At 43.9% G+C, this 19,354-nt stretch overlaps 1 protein-coding gene across 2 annotated transcripts in view; it reads right to left on the reverse strand.

Moving 5' to 3' along the window:
• PPP2R5D (protein phosphatase 2 regulatory subunit B'delta) overlaps positions 1–19,354 on the reverse strand; it is a 96,335-nt gene that overhangs the window by 11,777 nt on the left and 65,204 nt on the right. For both annotated transcript variants that reach the window (XM_073671652.1, XM_073671651.1), the window contains exons 6-11: positions 18,731–18,861; positions 18,551–18,610; positions 18,291–18,399; positions 18,062–18,115; positions 17,681–17,851; positions 16,170–16,297 (exon numbers count right to left, since the gene is read on the reverse strand). In XM_073671652.1, the coding sequence (XP_073527753.1) occupies positions 16,170–16,297; positions 17,681–17,851; positions 18,062–18,115; positions 18,291–18,399; positions 18,551–18,610; positions 18,731–18,861 (653 nt within the window). The remainder of the gene's footprint in view (positions 1–16,169; positions 16,298–17,680; positions 17,852–18,061; positions 18,116–18,290; positions 18,400–18,550; positions 18,611–18,730; positions 18,862–19,354) is intronic.

The raw sequence follows: 19,354 nt of genomic DNA on the forward strand, positions 1-19,354 counted from the left end.
ACCTGTCACACATGTCCAGCAACTAGACACTCACACACTCTCTGAAGTCCTACCACTGACATCCATATCCTCACTCCACGACACAGACAGCGCCACCGCTTTCTACAATGCCACTCTCGCATCAGCTATTGACTCGGTTGCCCCTCCACCATATTTGCTTGTAGGTCCTGTGTTTTTTTTTTTTGTAGGCCTCATTAAATTTTCAGTAAACAGTAGAATGATGTGCTTTACCAAAAAGCTCCATCTTGGTCTCATCTTTCCAAGAAGGATTTTGTTTCTCACGTACATTTTAGCAGACTGCAGTCTAGCTTTTTTATTTCTGTGTCAGCAGTGGAGTCCTCCTCGGTCTCCTGCCATAGTGTATGATTTGTGGATGGCAGAGCGAGACAAGTCAACAGGCAACCCGGGCACAACAACCTCACTAAACAGCCAGGGTTGCGGAGCGGCGTTAGAAGAAAACACATTCTCAAGATGACTTCACTACATTCAAACAAGCAACACTCACATTCAAATCAGCCCTCACCTCTGCTAAACAGGCCGACTTCACAACCCTCATATCTTCCTTATCCCACAACCCCAAACAGCTATTCAACACTTTTAACTCTCTCCTCCGCCCTCCACTGCCCCCTCCGACCTCAGTCATCTCTGCTGAGGAGTTTGCCACACACTTCAAAAACAAGATAGACCAAACACGGCAAGTCTTTACTGTCCGACTACCAAAACCCCTTTGTTTCCCAGACCATTGCCCTACCCCCCATAACCTCCCTTCCCAACATCACGGAAAGAGACCTTACTCTTCTCCTCTCCAAATCACACCTCACTACATGTGCACTCGACCCCATCCCATCCAACCTCCTCCTCAACCTCACCCCCACACTCATCCCATCCCTAACCCACCTCTTCAACCTATCACTATCCTCTGGTACCTTCCCCGCTGCCTTCAAACATGCCACAATCACGCCCATCCTCAAAAAGTCATCCCTCGACCCAACCGCCTTGTCCAGCTATCGCCCCATATCGCTGCTCCCATTTGCCTCCAAACTCCTTGAGCAACATGCTCATGCTGAACTTTCCTCCCACTTTTCATCTAACTCTCTCTTCGACAACCAACAATCCGGCTTCCGCCCCCCATTCCACCGAAACTGCCCTTACCAAAATCACCAATGACTTACAGCCAATGCTCTGTACTCCTTCTAGACCTGTCCTCTGCCTTCGACACAGTTGACCACTGCCTCCTACTACAGATCGTCTCTTCCTTTGGTGTCAAAGACCTTGCCCTCTCCTGGATCACCTCATACCTTTTTAACCGCACATTTAGCATCTCCCACTCCCACACTACCTCCTCACCCATCCCCCTCTCTGTTGGGAGTCCCTCAAGGCTCTGTCCTAGGACCCCCCTACTCTTCTCAATCTATACCCTTGGCCTGAGACAGCTCATAAAATCCCATGGCTTCCAGTACCATCTGTACGCTGATGACACCCAGATCTACCTCTCTGGCCCAGACATCACCTCTCTGCTGTCCAGAATCCCAGCATGTCTATCAGCCATATCCTCCTTCTTCTCCTACTGCTTCCTCAAGCTCAATGTGGACAAAACTGAACTCATTATCTTTCCCCCATCTCGCATATCTTCCCCACCTGATCTTTCTATCACAATAAATGACTTCACTCTTTCCCCTGTACCAGCAGTCTGCTGCCTTGGAGTAACCCTTGACTCTGTCCTATCCTTCAAACCCCACATCCAAGCTCTCGCCACCTACTGTCGCCTCCAGCTCAAAAATATTTCCAGAATCCGTCCTTTCCTCAACCCTCAATCTACTAAACTGCTTGTGTATGGCCTCATCATCTCCCGCCTCGACTACTGCAACATCCTCCTCTGTGGCCTCCCTGCTAACACTCTCGCACCTCTCCAGTCCATCCTCAACTCTGCTGCGCAACTAGTTCATCTCTCGCCTCGCTACTCCTCTGCTAAGCCCCTTTGCATATCCCTTCACTGGCTCCTATTCCCCCAGCGTATCCAGTTCAAACTACTAACACTAACCTACAAAGCCATCCATAACCTCTCTCCTCCGTACATCTCCGAACTAATCTCCCGATATATTCCCTCATGTAATCTCCGGTCCTCCCAAGACCTCCTTCTCTCCTCCACACTTATTCGTTGCTCACCCAATCGCCTCCAAGATTTCTCCTGAATATCCCCCATCCAATGGAATTCTGTGCCTCAACAAGTCCGATTATCCACCACACCTGGATCCTTCAGACGGAACCTGAAAACCCATCTCTTCAAACAAGCTTACAGCCCTCCATGACCCCGCTAACTCCTAACCACCACCGGAGCTACTGCAACCACTCAACCTACTGTCTCCTTCCCCATCCTGTAAAATGTAAACCCCCGAGGGCAGGGTCCTCCTCCCTCTGTACCCGTCTATCATTGTTAGTTTACTGTAAGTGATATCTGTATCTGGTATGTAACCCCTTCTCATGTACAGCACCATGGAATCAATGGAGATACATTGTATATTATTATTATTTATATATGTGTTGAATGTAAGCCCCGAGGGGCAGGGTCCTCCTCCCTCTGTACCGGTCTATCATTGTTAGTTTACTGTAAGTGATATCTGTATCTGGTATGTAACCCTCCTCATGTACAGCACCATGGAATCAATGGAGCTATATAAATAATAATAATATACAATGTATCTGTAGAATGTAAGCCCGCAGGGGCAGGGTCCTCCTCCCTCTGTACCCGTCTATCATTGTTAGTTCTTTACTGTAAGTGATATCTGTATCTGGTATGTAACCCCTCCTCATGTACAGCACCATGGAATCAATGGTGCTATATAAATAATAATAATATACAATGTATCTGTAGAATGTAAGCCCGCAGGGGCAGGGTCCTCCTCCCTCTGTACCCGTCTATCATTGTTAGTTCTTTACTGTAAGTGATATCTGTATCTGGTATGTAACCCCTTCTCATGTACAGCACCATGGAATCAATGGTGCTATATAAATAATAATAATCTACAATGTATCTGTAGAATGTAAGCCCCCAGGGGCAGGGTCCTCCTCCCTCTGTACCCGTCTATCATTGTTAGTTCTTTACTGTAAGTGATATCTGTATCTGGTATGTAACCTCTTCTCATGTACAGCACCATGGAATCAATGGAGCTATATAAATAATAATAATATACAATGTATCTGTAGAATGTAAGCCTCCAGGGGCAGGGTCCTCCTCCCTCTGTACCAGTCTATCATTGTTAGTTCTTTACTGTAAGTGATATCTGTATCTGGTATGTAACCCCTTCTCATGTACAGCACCATGGAATCAATGGAGCTATATAAATAATAATAATAATATACAATGTATCTGAAGAATGTAAGCCCCCAGGGGCAGGGTCCTCCTCCCTCTGTACCCGTCTATCATTGTTAGTTTACTGTAAGTGATATCTGTATTTTGTATGTGGCCCCTTCTCATGTACAGCACCATGGAATCAATGGTGCTATATAAATAATAATAATATACAATGTATCTGTAGAATGTAAGCCCGCAGGGGCAGGGTCCTCCTCCCTCTGTACCCGTCTATCATTGTTAGTTACTGTAAGTGATATCTGTATCTGGTATGTAACCTCTTCTCATGTACAGCACCATGGAATCAATGGAGCTATATAAATAATAATAATATACAATGTATCTGTAGAATGTAAGCCCGCAGGGGCAGGGTCCTCCTCCCTCTGTACCCGTCTATCATTGTTAGTTCTTTACTTTAAGTGATATCTGTATCTGGTATGTAACCCCTTCTCATGTACAGCGCCATGGAATCAATGGCTCTATATAAATAATAATAATATACAATGTATCTGTAGAATGTAAGCTCCCAGGGGCAGGGTCCTCCTCCCTCTGTACCCGTCTATCATTGTTAGTTCTTTACTGTAAGTGATATCTGTATCTGGTATGTAACCCCTTCTCATGTACAGCACCATGGAATCAATGGAGCTATATAAATAATAATAATATACAATGTATCTGTAGAATGTAAGCTCCCAGGGGCAGGGTCCTCCTCCCTCTGTACCCATCTATCATTGTTAGTTCTTTACTGTAAGTGATATCTGTATCTGGTATGTAACCCCTTCTCATGTACAGCACCATGGAATCAATGGAGCTATATAAATAATAATAATAATATACAATGTATCTGAAGAATGTAAGCCCCCAGGGGCAGGGTCCTCCTCCCTCTGTACCCGTCTATCATTGTTAGTTACTGTAAGTGATATCTGTATCTGGTATGTAACCCCTTCTCATGTACAGCACCATGGAATCAATGGCACTATATAAATAATAATAATATACAATGTATCTGTAGAATGTAAGCCCGCAGGGGCAGAGTTCTCCTCCCTCTGTACCCTTCTATCATTGTTAGTTCTTTACTGTAAGTGATATCTGTATCTGGTATGTAACCCCTTCTCATGTACAGCACCATGGAATCAATGGCGCTATATAAATAATAATAATATACAATGTATCTGTAGAATGTAAGCCCGCAGGGGCAGGGTCCTCCTCCCTCTGTACCCGTCTATCATTGTTAGTTCTTTACTGTAAGTGATATCTGTATCTGGTATGTAACCCCTTCTCATGTACAGCACCATGGAATCAATGGCTCTATATAAATAATAATAATATACAATGTATCTGTAGAATGTAAGCCCCCAGGGGCAGGGTCCTCCTCCCTCTGTACCCGTCTATCATTGTTAGTTCTTTACTGTAAGTGATATCTGTATCTGGTATGTAACCTCTTCTCATGTACAGCACCATGGAATCAATGGAGCTATATAAATAATAATAATATACAATGTATCTGTAGAATGTAAGCCCGCAGGGGCAGGGTCCTACTCCCTCTGTACCTGTCTATCATTGTTAGTTCTTTACTGTAAGTGATATCTGTATCTGGTATGTAACCCCTTCTCATGTACAGCACCATGGAATCAATGGCTTTATATAAATAATAATAATATACAATGTATCTGTAGAATGTAAGCCCGCAGGGGCAGGGTCCTCCTCCCTCTGTACCCGTCTATCATTGTTAGTTCTTTACTGTAAGTGATATCTGTATCTGGTATGTAACCTCTTCTCATGTACAGCACCATGGAATCAATGGAGCTATATAAATAATAATAATATACAATGTATCTGTAGAATGTAAGCCCGCAGGGGCAGGGTCCTCCTCCCTCTGTACCTGTCTATCATTGTTAGTTCTTTACTGTAAGTGATATCTGTATCTGGTATGTAACCCCTTCTCATGTACAGCACCATGGAATCAATGGCTTTATATAAATAATAATAATATACAATGTATCTGTAGAATGTAAGCCCCCAGGGGCAGGGTCCTCCTCCCTCTGTACCCGTCTATCATTGTTAGTTTACTGTAAGTGATATCTGTATTTTGTATGTGCCCCCTTCTCATGTACAGCACCATGGAATCAATGGTGCTATATAAATAATAATAATATACAATGTATCTGTAGAATGTAAGCCCGCAGGGGCAGGGTCCTCCTCCCTCTGTACCCGTCTATCATTGTTAGTTACTGTAAGCGATATCTGTATCTGGTATGTAACCTCTTCTCATGTACAGCACCATGGAATCAATGGAGCTATATAAATAATAATAATATACAATGTATCTGTAGAATGTAAGCCCGCAGGGGCAGGGTCCTCCTCCCTCTGTACCCGTCTATCATTGTTAGTTCTTTACTTTAAGTGATATCTGTATCTGGTATGTAACCCCTTCTCATGTACAGCGCCATGGAATCAATGGTGCTATATAAATAATAATAATATACAATGTATCTGTAGAATGTAAGCCCACAGGGGCAGGTCCTCCTCCCTCTGTACCCATCTATCATTGTTATTTCTTTACTGTAAGTGATATCTGTATCTGGTATGTAACCTCTTCTCATGTACAGCACCATGGAATCAATGGCGCTATATAAATAATAATAATATACAATGTATCTGTAGAATGTAAGCCCGCAGTGGCAGGTCCTCCTCTCTCTGTACCCGTCTATCATTGTTAGTTCTTTACTGTAAGTGATATCTGTATCTGGTATGTAACCTCTTCTCATGTACAGCGCCATGGAATCAATGGCTCTATATAAATAATAATAATATACAATGTATCTGTAGAATGTAAGCTCCCAGGGGCAGGGTCCTCCTCCCTCTGTACCCGTCTATCATTGTTAGTTCTTTACTGTGATATCTGTATCTGGTATGTAACCCCTTCTCATGTACAGCACCATGGAATCAATGGAGCTATATAAATAATAATAATATACAATGTATCTGTAGAATGTAAGCTCCCAGGGGCAGGGTCCTCCTCCCTCTGTACCCGTCTATCATTGTTAGTTTACTGTAAGTGATATCTGTATTTTGTATGTGGCCCCTTCTCCTGTACAGCACCATGGAATCAATGGTGCTATATAAATAATAATAATATACAATGTATCTGTAGAATGTAAGCCCGCAGGGGCAGGGTCCTCCTCCCTCTGTACCCGTCTATCATTGTTAGTTTACTGTAAGTGATATCTGTATTTTGTATGTGGCCCCTTCTCATGTACAGCACCATGGAATCAATGGTGCTATATAAATAATAATAATATACAATGTATCAGTAGAATGTAAGCCCCCAGGGGCAGGGTCCTCCTCCCTCTGTACCCGTCTATCATTGTTAGTTCTTTACTGTAAGTGATATCTGTATCTGGTATGTAACCCCTTCTCATGTACAGCACCATGGAATCAATGGCGCTATATAAATAATAATAATATACAATGTATCTGTAGAATGTAAGCCCGCAGGGGCAGGGTCCTCCTCCCTCTGTACCCGTCTATCATTGTTAGTTCTTTACTGTAAGTGATATCTGTATCTGGTATGTAACCCCTTCTCATGTACAGCACCATGGAATCAATGGCTTTATATAAATAATAATAATATACAATGTATCTGTAGAATGTAAGCCCGCAGGGGCAGGGTCCTCCTCCCTCTGTACCCGTCTATCATTGTTAGTTACTGTAAGCGATATCTGTATCTGGTATGTAACCTCTTCTCATGTACAGCACCATGGAATCAATGGAGCTATATAAATAATAATAATATACAATGTATCTGTAGAATGTAAGCCCGCAGGGGCAGGGTCCTCCTCCCTCTGTACCCGTCTATCATTGTTAGTTCTTTACTGTAAGTGATATCTGTATCTGGTATGTAACCCCTTCTCATGTACAGCACCATGGAATCAATGGTGCTATATAAATAATAATAATCTACAATGTATCTGTAGAATGTAAGCCCCCAGGGGCAGGGTCCTCCTCCCTCTGTACCCGTCTATCATTGTTAGTTCTTTACTGTAAGTGATATCTGTATCTGGTATGTAACCTCTTCTCATGTACAGCACCATGGAATCAATGGAGCTATATAAATAATAATAATATACAATGTATCTGTAGAATGTAAGCCTCCAGGGGCAGGGTCCTCCTCCCTCTGTACCAGTCTATCATTGTTAGTTCTTTACTGTAAGTGATATCTGTATCTGGTATGTAACCCCTTCTCATGTACAGCACCATGGAATCAATGGAGCTATATAAATAATAATAATAATATACAATGTATCTGAAGAATGTAAGCCCCCAGGGGCAGGGTCCTCCTCCCTCTGTACCCGTCTATCATTGTTAGTTTACTGTAAGTGATATCTGTATTTTGTATGTGGCCCCTTCTCATGTACAGCACCATGGAATCAATGGTGCTATATAAATAATAATAATATACAATGTATCTGTAGAATGTAAGCCCGCAGGGGCAGGGTCCTCCTCCCTATGTACCCGTCTATCATTGTTAGTTACTGTAAGTGATATCTGTATCTGGTATGTAACCTCTTCTCATGTACAGCACCATGGAATCAATGGAGCTATATAAATAATAATAATATACAATGTATCTGTAGAATGTAAGCCCGCAGGGGCAGGGTCCTCCTCCCTCTGTACCCGTCTATCATTGTTAGTTCTTTACTTTAAGTGATATCTGTATCTGGTATGTAACCCCTTCTCATGTACAGCGCCATGGAATCAATGGCTCTATATAAATAATAATAATATACAATGTATCTGTAGAATGTAAGCTCCCAGGGGCAGGGTCCTCCTCCCTCTGTACCCGTCTATCATTGTTAGTTCTTTACTGTAAGTGATATCTGTATCTGGTATGTAACCCCTTCTCATGTACAGCACCATGGAATCAATGGAGCTATATAAATAATAATAATATACAATGTATCTGTAGAATGTAAGCTCCCAGGGGCAGGGTCCTCCTCCCTCTGTACCCATCTATCATTGTTAGTTCTTTACTGTAAGTGATATCTGTATCTGGTATGTAACCCCTTCTCATGTACAGCACCATGGAATCAATGGAGCTATATAAATAATAATAATAATATACAATGTATCTGAAGAATGTAAGCCCCCAGGGGCAGGGTCCTCCTCCCTCTGTACCCGTCTATCATTGTTAGTTACTGTAAGTGATATCTGTATCTGGTATGTAACCCCTTCTCATGTACAGCACCATGGAATCAATGGCACTATATAAATAATAATAATATACAATGTATCTGTAGAATGTAAGCCCGTAGGGGCAGAGTTCTCCTCCCTCTGTACCCTTCTATCATTGTTAGTTCTTTACTGTAAGTGATATCTGTATCTGGTATGTAACCCCTTCTCATGTACAGCACCATGGAATCAATGGCGCTATATAAATAATAATAATATACAATCTATCTGTAGAATGTAAGCCCGCAGGGGCAGGGTCCTCCTCCCTCTGTACCCGTCTATCATTGTTAGTTCTTTACTGTAAGTGATATCTGTATCTGGTATGTAACCCCTTCTCATGTACAGCACCATGGAATCAATGGCTCTATATAAATAATAATAATATACAATGTATCTGTAGAATGTAAGCCCCCAGGGGCAGGGTCCTCCTCCCTCTGTACTCGTCTATCATTGTTAGTTCTTTACTGTAAGTGATATCTGTATCTGGTATGTAACCTCTTCTCATGTACAGCACCATGGAATCAATGGAGCTATATAAATAATAATAATATACAATGTATCTGTAGAATGTAAGCCCGCAGGGGCAGGGTCCTACTCCCTCTGTACCTGTCTATCATTGTTAGTTCTTTACTGTAAGTGATATCTGTATCTGGTATGTAACCCCTTCTCATGTACAGCACCATGGAATCAATGGCTTTATATAAATAATAATAATATACAATGTATCTGTAGAATGTAAGCCCGCAGGGGCAGGGTCCTCCTCCCTCTGTACCCGTCTATCATTGTTAGTTCTTTACTGTAAGTGATATCTGTATCTGGTATGTAACCTCTTCTCATGTACAGCACCATGGAATCAATGGAGCTATATAAATAATAATAATATACAATGTATCTGTAGAATGTAAGCCCGCAGGGGCAGGGTCCTCCTCCCTCTGTACCTGTCTATCATTGTTAGTTCTTTTCTGTAAGTGATATCTGTATCTGGTATGTAACCCCTTCTCATGTACAGCACCATGGAATCAATGGCTTTATATAAATAATAATAATATACAATGTATCTGTAGAATGTAAGCCCCCAGGGGCAGGGTCCTCCTCCCTCTGTACCCGTCTATCATTGTTAGTTTACTGTAAGTGATATCTGTATTTTGTATGTGCCCCCTTCTCATGTACAGCACCATGGAATCAATGGTGCTATATAAATAATAATAATATACAATGTATCTGTAGAATGTAAGCCCGCAGGGGCAGGGTCCTCCTCCCTCTGTACCCGTCTATCATTGTTAGTTACTGTAAGCGATATCTGTATCTGGTATGTAACCTCTTCTCATGTACAGCACCATGGAATCAATGGAGCTATATAAATAATAATAATATACAATGTATCTGTAGAATGTAAGCCCGCAGGGGCAGGGTCCTCCTCCCTCTGTACCCGTCTATCATTGTTAGTTCTTTACTTTAAGTGATATCTGTATCTGGTATGTAACCTCTTCTCATGTACAGCACCATGGAATCAATGGCGCTATATAAATAATAATAATATACAATGTATCTGTAGAATGTAAGCCCGCAGTGGCAGGTCCTCCTCTCTCTGTACCCGTCTATCATTGTTAGTTCTTTACTGTAAGTGATATCTGTATCTGGTATGTAACCTCTTCTCATGTACAGCGCCATGGAATCAATGGCTCTATATAAATAATAATAATATACAATGTATCTGTAGAATGTAAGCTCCCAGGGGCAGGGTCCTCCTCCCTCTGTACCCGTCTATCATTGTTAGTTCTTTACTGTGATATCTGTATCTGGTATGTAACCCCTTCTCATGTACAGCACCATGGAATCAATGGAGCTATATAAATAATAATAATATACAATGTATCTGTAGAATGTAAGCTCCCAGGGGCAGGGTCCTCCTCCCTCTGTACCCGTCTATCATTGTTAGTTTACTGTAAGTGATATCTGTATTTTGTATGTGGCCCCTTCTCATGTACAGCACCATGGAATCAATGGTGCTATATAAATAATAATAATATACAATGTATCTGTAGAATGTAAGCCCGCAGGGGCAGGGTCCTCCTCCCTCTGTACCCGTCTATCATTGTTAGTTTACTGTAAGTGATATCTGTATTTTGTATGTGGCCCCTTCTCATGTACAGCACCATGGAATCAATGGTGCTATATAAATAATAATAATACACAATGTATCAGTAGAATGTAAGCCCCCAGGGGCAGGGTCCTCCTCCCTCTGTACCCGTCTATCATTGTTAGTTCTTTACTGTAAGTGATATCTGTATCTGGTATGTAACCCCTTCTCATGTACAGCACCATGGAATCAATGGCGCTATATAAATAATAATAATATACAATGTATCTGTAGAATGTAAGCCCGCAGGGGCAGGGTCCTCCTCCCTCTGTACCCGTCTATCATTGTTAGTTCTTTACTGTAAGTGATATCTGTATCTGGTATGTAACCCCTTCTCATGTACAGCACCATGGAATCAATGGCTTTATATAAATAATAATAATATACAATGTATCTGTAGAATGTAAGCCCGCAGGGGCAGGGTCCTCCTCCCTCTGTACCCGTCTATCATTGTTAGTTACTGTAAGCGATATCTGTATCTGGTATGTAACCTCTTCTCATGTACAGCACCATGGAATCAATGGAGCTATATAAATAATAATAATATACAATGTATCTGTAGAATGTAAGCCCGCAGGGGCAGGGTCCTCCTCCCTCTGTACCCGTCTATCATTGTTAGTTCTTTACTGTAAGTGATATCTGTATCTGGTATGTAACCCCTTCTCATGTACAGCGCCATGGAATCAATGGTGCTATATAAATAATAATAATATACAATGTATCTGTAGAATGTAAGCCCACAGGGGCAAGTCCTCCTCCCTCTGTACCCATCTATCATTGTTATTTCTTTACTGTAAGTGATATCTGTATCTGGTATGTAACCTCTTCTCATGTACAGCGCCATGGAATCAATGGCTCTATATAAATAATAATAATATACAATGTATCTGTAGAATGTAAGCTCCCAGGGGCAGGGTCCTCCTCCCTCTGTACCCGTCTATCATTGTTAGTTCTTTACTGTAAGTGATATCTGTATCTGGTATGTAACCCCTTCTCATGTACAGCACCATGGAATCAATGGAGCTATATAAATAATAATAATATACAATGTATCTGTAGAATGTAAGCTCCCAGGGGCAGGGTCCTCCTCCCTCTGTACCCGTCTATCATTGTTAGTTACTGTAAGTGATATCTGTATCTGGTATGTAACCCCTTCTCATGTACGGCACCATGGCATCAATGGTGCTATATAAATAATAATAATATACAATGTATCAGTAGAATGTAAGCCCCCAGGGGCAGGGTCCTCCTCCCTCTGTACCCGTCTATCATTGTTAGTTCTTTACTGTAAGTGATATCTGTATCTGGTATGTAACCCCTTCTCATGTACAGCGCCATGGAATCAATGGCGCTATATGAATAATAATAATATACAATGTATCTGTAGAATGTAAGCCCGCAGGGGCAGGGTCCTCCTCCCTCTGTACCCGTCTATCATTGTTAGTTCTTTACTGTAAGTGATATCTGTATCTGGTATGTAACCCCTTCTCATGTACAGCACCATGGAATCAATGGCACTATATAAATAATAATAATATACAATGTATCTGTAGAATGTAAGCCCGCAGGGGCAGGGTCCTCCTCCCTCTGTACCCGTCTATCATTGTTAGCTCTTTACTGTAAGTGATACCTGTATCTGGTATGTAACCCCTTCTCATGTACAGCACCATGGAATCAATGGTGCTATATAAATAATAATAATATACAATGTATCTGTAGAATGTAAGCCTGCAGGGGCAGGGTCCTCCTCCCTCTGTACCCGTCTATCATTGTTAGCTCTTTACTGTAAGTGATACCTGTATCTGGTATGTAACCCCTTCTCATGTACAGCACCATGGAATCAATGGAGCTATATAAATAATAATAATATACAATGTATCTGTAGAATGTAAGCCCCCAGGGGCAGGGTCCTCCTCCCTCTGTACCCGTCTATCATTGTTAGTTTACTGTAAGTGATATCTGTATCTGGTGTGTAACCTCTTCTCATGTACAGCGCCATGGAATCAATGTTGCTATATAAATAATAATAATATACAATGTATCTGTAGAATGTAAGCCCCCAGGGGCAGGGTCCTCCTCCCTCTGTACCCGTCTATCATTGTTAGTTCTTTACTGTAAGTGATATCAGTATCTGGTATGTAACCTCTTCTCATGTACAGCACCATGGAATCAATGGAGCTATATGAATAATAATATACAATGTATCTGTAGAATGTAAGCCCCCAGGGGCAGGGTCCTCCTCCCTCTGTATCCGTCTATCATTGTTAGTTCTTTACTGTAAGTGATATCTGTATCTGGTATGTAACCTCTTCTCATGTACAGCACCATGGAATCAATGGAGCTATATAAATAATAATAATATACAATGTATCTGTAGAATGTAAGCCCGCAGGGGCAGGGTCCTCCTCCTTCTGTACCCGTCTATCATTGTTAGTTACTGTAAGTGATATCTGTATCTGGTATGTAACCTCTTCTCATGTACAGCACCATGGCATCAATGGCTCTATATAAATAATAATATACAATGTATCTGTAGAATGTAAGCCCGCAGGGGCAGGGTCCTCCTCCCTCTGTACCCGTCTATCATTGTTAGTTCTTTACTGTAGATATCTGTATCTGGTATGTAACCCCTTCTCATGTACAGCGCCATGGAATCAATGGCGCTATATAAATAATAATAATATACAATGTATCTGTAGAATGTGAGCCCGCAGGGGCAGGGTCCTCCTCCCTCTGTACCCGTCTATCATTGTTAGTTCTTTACTGTAAGTGATATCTGTATCTGGTATGTAACCCCTTCTCATGTACAGCACCATGGAATCAATGGAGCTATATAAATAATAATAATAATATACAATGTATCTGTAGAATGTAAGCCCGCAGGGGCAGGTCCTCCTCCCTCTGTACCCGTCTATCATTGTTAGTTCTTTACTGTAAGTGATATCTGTATCTGGTATGTAACCTCTTCTCATGTACAGCACCATGGAATCAATGGAGCTATATAAATAATAATAATATACAATGTATCTGTAGAATGTAAGCCCGCAGGGTCAGGGTCCTCCTCCCTCTGTACCCGTCTATCATTGTTAGCTCTTTACTGTAAGTGATACCTGTATCTGGTATGTAACCCCTTCTCATTTACAGCACCATGGAATCAATGGAGCTATATAAATAATAATAATATACAATGTATCTGTAGAATGTAAGCCCCCAGGGGCAGGGTCCTCCTCCCTCTGTACCCGTCTATCATTGTTAGTTTACTGTAAGTGATATCTGTATCTGGTGTGTAACCTCTTCTCATGTACAGCGCCATGGAATCAATGTTGCTATATAAATAATAATAATATACAATGTATCTGTAGAATGTAAGCCCCCAGGGGCAGGGTCCTCCTCCCTCTGTACCCGTCTATCATTGTTAGTTCTTTACTGTAAGTGATATCAGTATCTGGTATGTAACCTCTTCTCATGTACAGCGCCATGGAATCAATGTTGCTATATTAATAATAATAATATACAATGTATCTGTAGAATGTAAGCCCCCAGGGGCAGGGTCCTCCTCCCTCTGTATCCGTCTATCATTGTTAGTTCTTTACTGTAAGTGATATCTGTATCTGGTATGTAACCTCTTCTCATGTACAGCACCATGGAATCAATGGAGCTATATAAATAATAATAATATACAATGTATCTGTAGAATGTAAGCCCGCAGGGGCAGGGTCCTCCTCCCTCTGTACCCCTCTATCATTGTTAGTTCTTTACTGTAAGTGATATCTGTATCTGGTATGTAACCCCTTCTCATGTACAGCACCATGGAATCAATGGTGCTATATAAATAATAATAATAATATACAATGTATCTGTAGAATGTAAGCCCGCAGGGGCAGGGTCCTCCTCCCTCTGTACCCGTCTATCATTGTTAGTTTACTGTAAGTGATATCTGCATCTGGTATGTAACCCCTTCTCATGTACAGCACCATGGAATCAATGGTGCTATATAAATAATAATAATAATAATATACAATGTATCTGTAGAATGTAAGCCCGCAGGGGCAGGGTCCTCCTCCCTCTGTACCCGTCTATCATTGTTAGTTCTTTACTGTAGATATCTGTATCTGGTATGTAACCCCTTCTCATGTACAGCGCCATGGAATCAATGGCGCTATATAAATAATAATAATATACAATGTATCTGTAGAATGTAAGCCCGCAGGGGCAGGGTCCTCCTCCCTCTGTACCCGTCTATCATTGTTAGTTCTTTACTGTAAGTGATATCTGTATCTGGTATGTAACCCCTTCTCATGTACAGCACCATGGAATCAATGGAGCTATATAAATAATAATAATATACAATGTATCTGTAGAATGTAAGCCCGCAGGGGCAGGGTCCTCCTCTCTCTGTACCCGTCTATTATTGTTAGTTCTTTACTGTAAGTGATATCTGTATCTGGTATGTAACCCCTTCTCATGTACAGCGCCATGGAATCAATGGCGCTATATAAATAATAATAATAATATACAATGTATCTGTAGAATGTAAGCCCGCAGGGGCAAGTCCTCCTCCCTCTGTACCCGTCTATCATTGTTAGTTCTTTACTGTAAGTGATATCTGTATCTGGTATGTAACCTCTTCTCATGTACAGCACCATGGAATCAATGGAGCTATATAAATAATAATAATATACAATGTATCTGTAGAATGTAAGCCCGCAGGGTCAGGGTCCTCCTCCCTCTGTACCCGTCTATCATTGTTAGTTCTTTACTGTAAGTGATATCTGTATCTGGTATGTAACCCCTTCTCATGTACAGCACCATGGCATCAATGGAGCTATATAAATAATAATAATATACAATGTATCTGTAGAATGTAAGCCCCCAGGGGCAGGGTCCTCCTCCCTCTGTACCCGTCTATCATTGTTAGTTCTTTACTGTAAGTGATATCTGTATCTGGTATGTAACCTCTTCTCATGTACAGCACCATGGAATCAATGGCGCTATATAAATAATAATAATATACAATGTATCTGTAGAATATAAGCCCGCAGGGGCAGGGTCCTCCTCCCTCTGTACCCGTCTATCATTGTTAGTTTACTGTAAGTGATATCTGTATCTGGTATGTAACCCCTTCTCATGTACAGCACCATGGCATCAATGGCACTATATAAATAATAATAATATACAATGTATCTGTAGAATGTAAGCCCGCAGGGGCAGGGTCCTCCTCCCTCTGTACCCGTCTATCATTGTTAGTTTACTGTAAGTGATATCTGTATCTGGTATGTAACCCCTTCTCATGTACAGCACCATGGCATCAATGGCACTATAGAAATAATAATAATAATGACCCCGACAAAGGCTGAACCAAAACAATGAAGTTATGAGAGCAGATGAGACTTTCCCAGAGCTGCTCACCATCATCTGCCCACCATCATCTGCCCTCACGCCACTTACTTATTCCAGTGGTTCTTGGAGTTGCGGTAGAGCGATGGGAACATGATGGGCAGAATCTGAGCTGCGTTGTCGCTCATCAGGCTCAGGATATATTCATTATTCCAGTAGTAAAGCGCTCGCTCCGCTACCTGCAGCACAGAAACCAATGAAAGACCGGTAAGAGATGACGGGCGCAACGCTGAAAGTCCACTGCATCCAATCACTGACTGATCTGTTACATACGCTGTGACATCACCGCACTCACCCCATGATATCACCATCCAATCACTGACTGATCTGCTACATAAGCTGTGACATCACCGCACTCACCCCATGACATCACCATCCAATCACTGACTGATCTGCTACATACGCTGTGACATCACCATCCAATCACAGACTGACCTGCTACATACGCTGTGACATCACCATCCAATCACAGACTGACCTGCTACATACGCTGTGACATCACCGCACTCACCCCATGACATCACCATCCAATCACTGACTGATCTGCTACATACGCTGTGACATCACCGAACTCACCCCATGACATCACCATCCAATCACTAACTGATCTGCTACATACGCTGTGACATCACCGCACTCACCCCATGACATCACCATCCAATCACTGACTGATCTGCTACATACGCTGTAACATCACCGCACTCACCCCATGACAACACCACCCAATCACTGACTGATCTGCTACATAAACTGTGACATCACCGCACTCACCCCATGACATCACCACCCAATCAGACTGACCTGCTACATACGCTGTGACATCACCGCACTCACCCCATGACATCACCATCCAATCACTGACTGATCTGCTACATACGCTGTGACATCACTGCACTCACCCCATGACATCACCATCCAATCACTAACTGATCTGCTACATACGCTGTGACATCACCGCACTCACCCCATGACAACACCACCCAATCACTGACTGATCTGCTACATACGCTGTGACATCACCACACTCACCCCATGACATCACCACCCAGACTGATCTGCTACATACGCTGTGACATCACCGCACTCACCCCATGACAACACCATCCAATCACTGACTGATCTGCTACATACGCTGTGACATCACCACACTCACCCCATGACATAACCATCCAATCACTGACTGATCTGCTACATACGCTGTGACATCACCACACTCACCCCATGACATCACCATCCAATCACTGAATGACCTGCTACATACGGTGTGACATCACCGCACTCACCCCATGACATCACCATCCAATTACTGACTGATCTGCTACATACGCTGTGACATCACCATCCAATCAGACTGACCTGCTACAAACCCTGTGACATCACTGCCCTCACCCCATGACATCACCATCCAATTACTGACTGATCTGCTACATACGCTGTGACATCACCATCCAATCACAGACTGACCTGCTACATACCCTGTGACATCACTGCCCTCACCCCATGACATCACCATCCAATCACTGAGCCCCTCTGCAGGAAGGGTCCGCACAGGGGGTGACTACCTGGAAGTGGGGGCTGGACACGCACTGCGCCAGCTGCCTGAACAGCGGCTCCATGATCTTGGTGAATTCTGACGGCTCCATCACATCCAGAATCTCCTCCAGCTCATTCAGGAACATCACCTCCTTGGGGCTGTGAGTCCGAGGCCAAAAGCGCAGGAGCCCCGAGATGACCTGAGGGGACACACAGCCGTCATGTGCCACGTCACATGCACCTGGACACGGCGGCACAGCGCAGCCCGGCGGCACGTCAAAGCGCGGCCAGACGTCACAGCGCGGCGTCACAGCACAGCGGCACAGAACGGCCCCGCGTCAAAGCGCGGCCAGACGTCACAGCACAGCCCTGCGTCACAGCAACGTACACACGCGACTCCTTCTACTCACGGGGTCGGTCAGGGTACTGTCCTTCTCCAAGAACTGCACCACGCAATACGCCAGCTGCCGGGAGGAAGAGAGAAGAGGAGGTCATAGCTCAGCCACCAGTGATCGGACATCAGGGGGCAAACACGGCTGGAAGGGGCAGACCTCTGTTTGGATGATGTAGACCCCCTCCCCTCAGCACATGATACGTCCCAGATGCATGCTGGTCTTCGGGGGCCGCCATGACAGTTACCTGCGGGTGGTAGACGCTCAGAGACTTGGCTTTGTGTAGGGGGAGGAGGACTCGGATCAGGAACATCTTGTGCTCTTCCTTCAGGGGAAGCGCGAAGCCATTAATGATACTGAAATATAAGAGTGACAGACGCGCTGACAACGGGGTGACACCATCTGTAGGACCCTGCCCACAGCACGCTCCGCACACGCAGCGCTCCGCACACGCCACGCTCCGCACACACCATCACCCACATCATTCATGGTGGAGCAGACACCAACCTGCCCAGGATCTCCAGCAGTTCCGCGATCCCATTGTGATGTTCAGTCTCATAAATAAACCTAAAAGGAAAAGCAGAAGCATGAAGGTGGCGCGGACCCCCGGCACACACAAATCGTGCGCCCGGCCGCCCCCCCGGTACACACAACGCAGCCAACGCCACGATTACACGCAGGGGCCACCTGTAGAAGATGTTGTTGATGTGCCGCCTCATGTAGGCCCGCAGCCCCAGGAACTTCCCGTAGATCCGATGCAGAATGGTCTTCAGAAAGTCTCGCTCTCGGGGGTCTTCACTGTCAAAAAGATCCAGGAGCTGAGGAGACATGCAAGAGGCACACGTCATAGCCACGCAGGACCCCGACACACACACACGTCACAGCAACGGCAGGCACGGAGGACCCCGCCACACACACGTCACAGCCACGCCAGGCAGGGAGGACCCCACCACACACACACACGTCACAGCCACACCAGGCACAGAGGACCCCGCCACACACACACACACATCACAGCCACGCCAGGCAGGGTGGACCCCGCCACACACACACACACGTCACAGCCACACCAGGCACAGAGGACCCCGCCACACACACACGTCACAGCCACGCCAGGCAGGGTGGACCCCGCCACACACACACGTCACAGCCACACCAGGCACAGAGGACCCCGACACACACACACACACACACGTCACAGCCACGGCAGGCACGGAGGACCCCGCCACACACACGTCACAGCCACGCCAGGCAGGGAGGACCCCACCACACACACACACGTCACAGCCACACCAGGCACAGAGGACCCCA

This window comes from Phyllobates terribilis, unplaced genomic scaffold (assembly GCF_046119375.1).
Source record: "Phyllobates terribilis strain yellow unplaced genomic scaffold, ASM4611937v1 Scaffold_3__8_contigs__length_932513732, whole genome shotgun sequence".
NCBI classification, from domain to species: Eukaryota; Metazoa; Chordata; class Amphibia; order Anura; family Dendrobatidae; genus Phyllobates; species Phyllobates terribilis.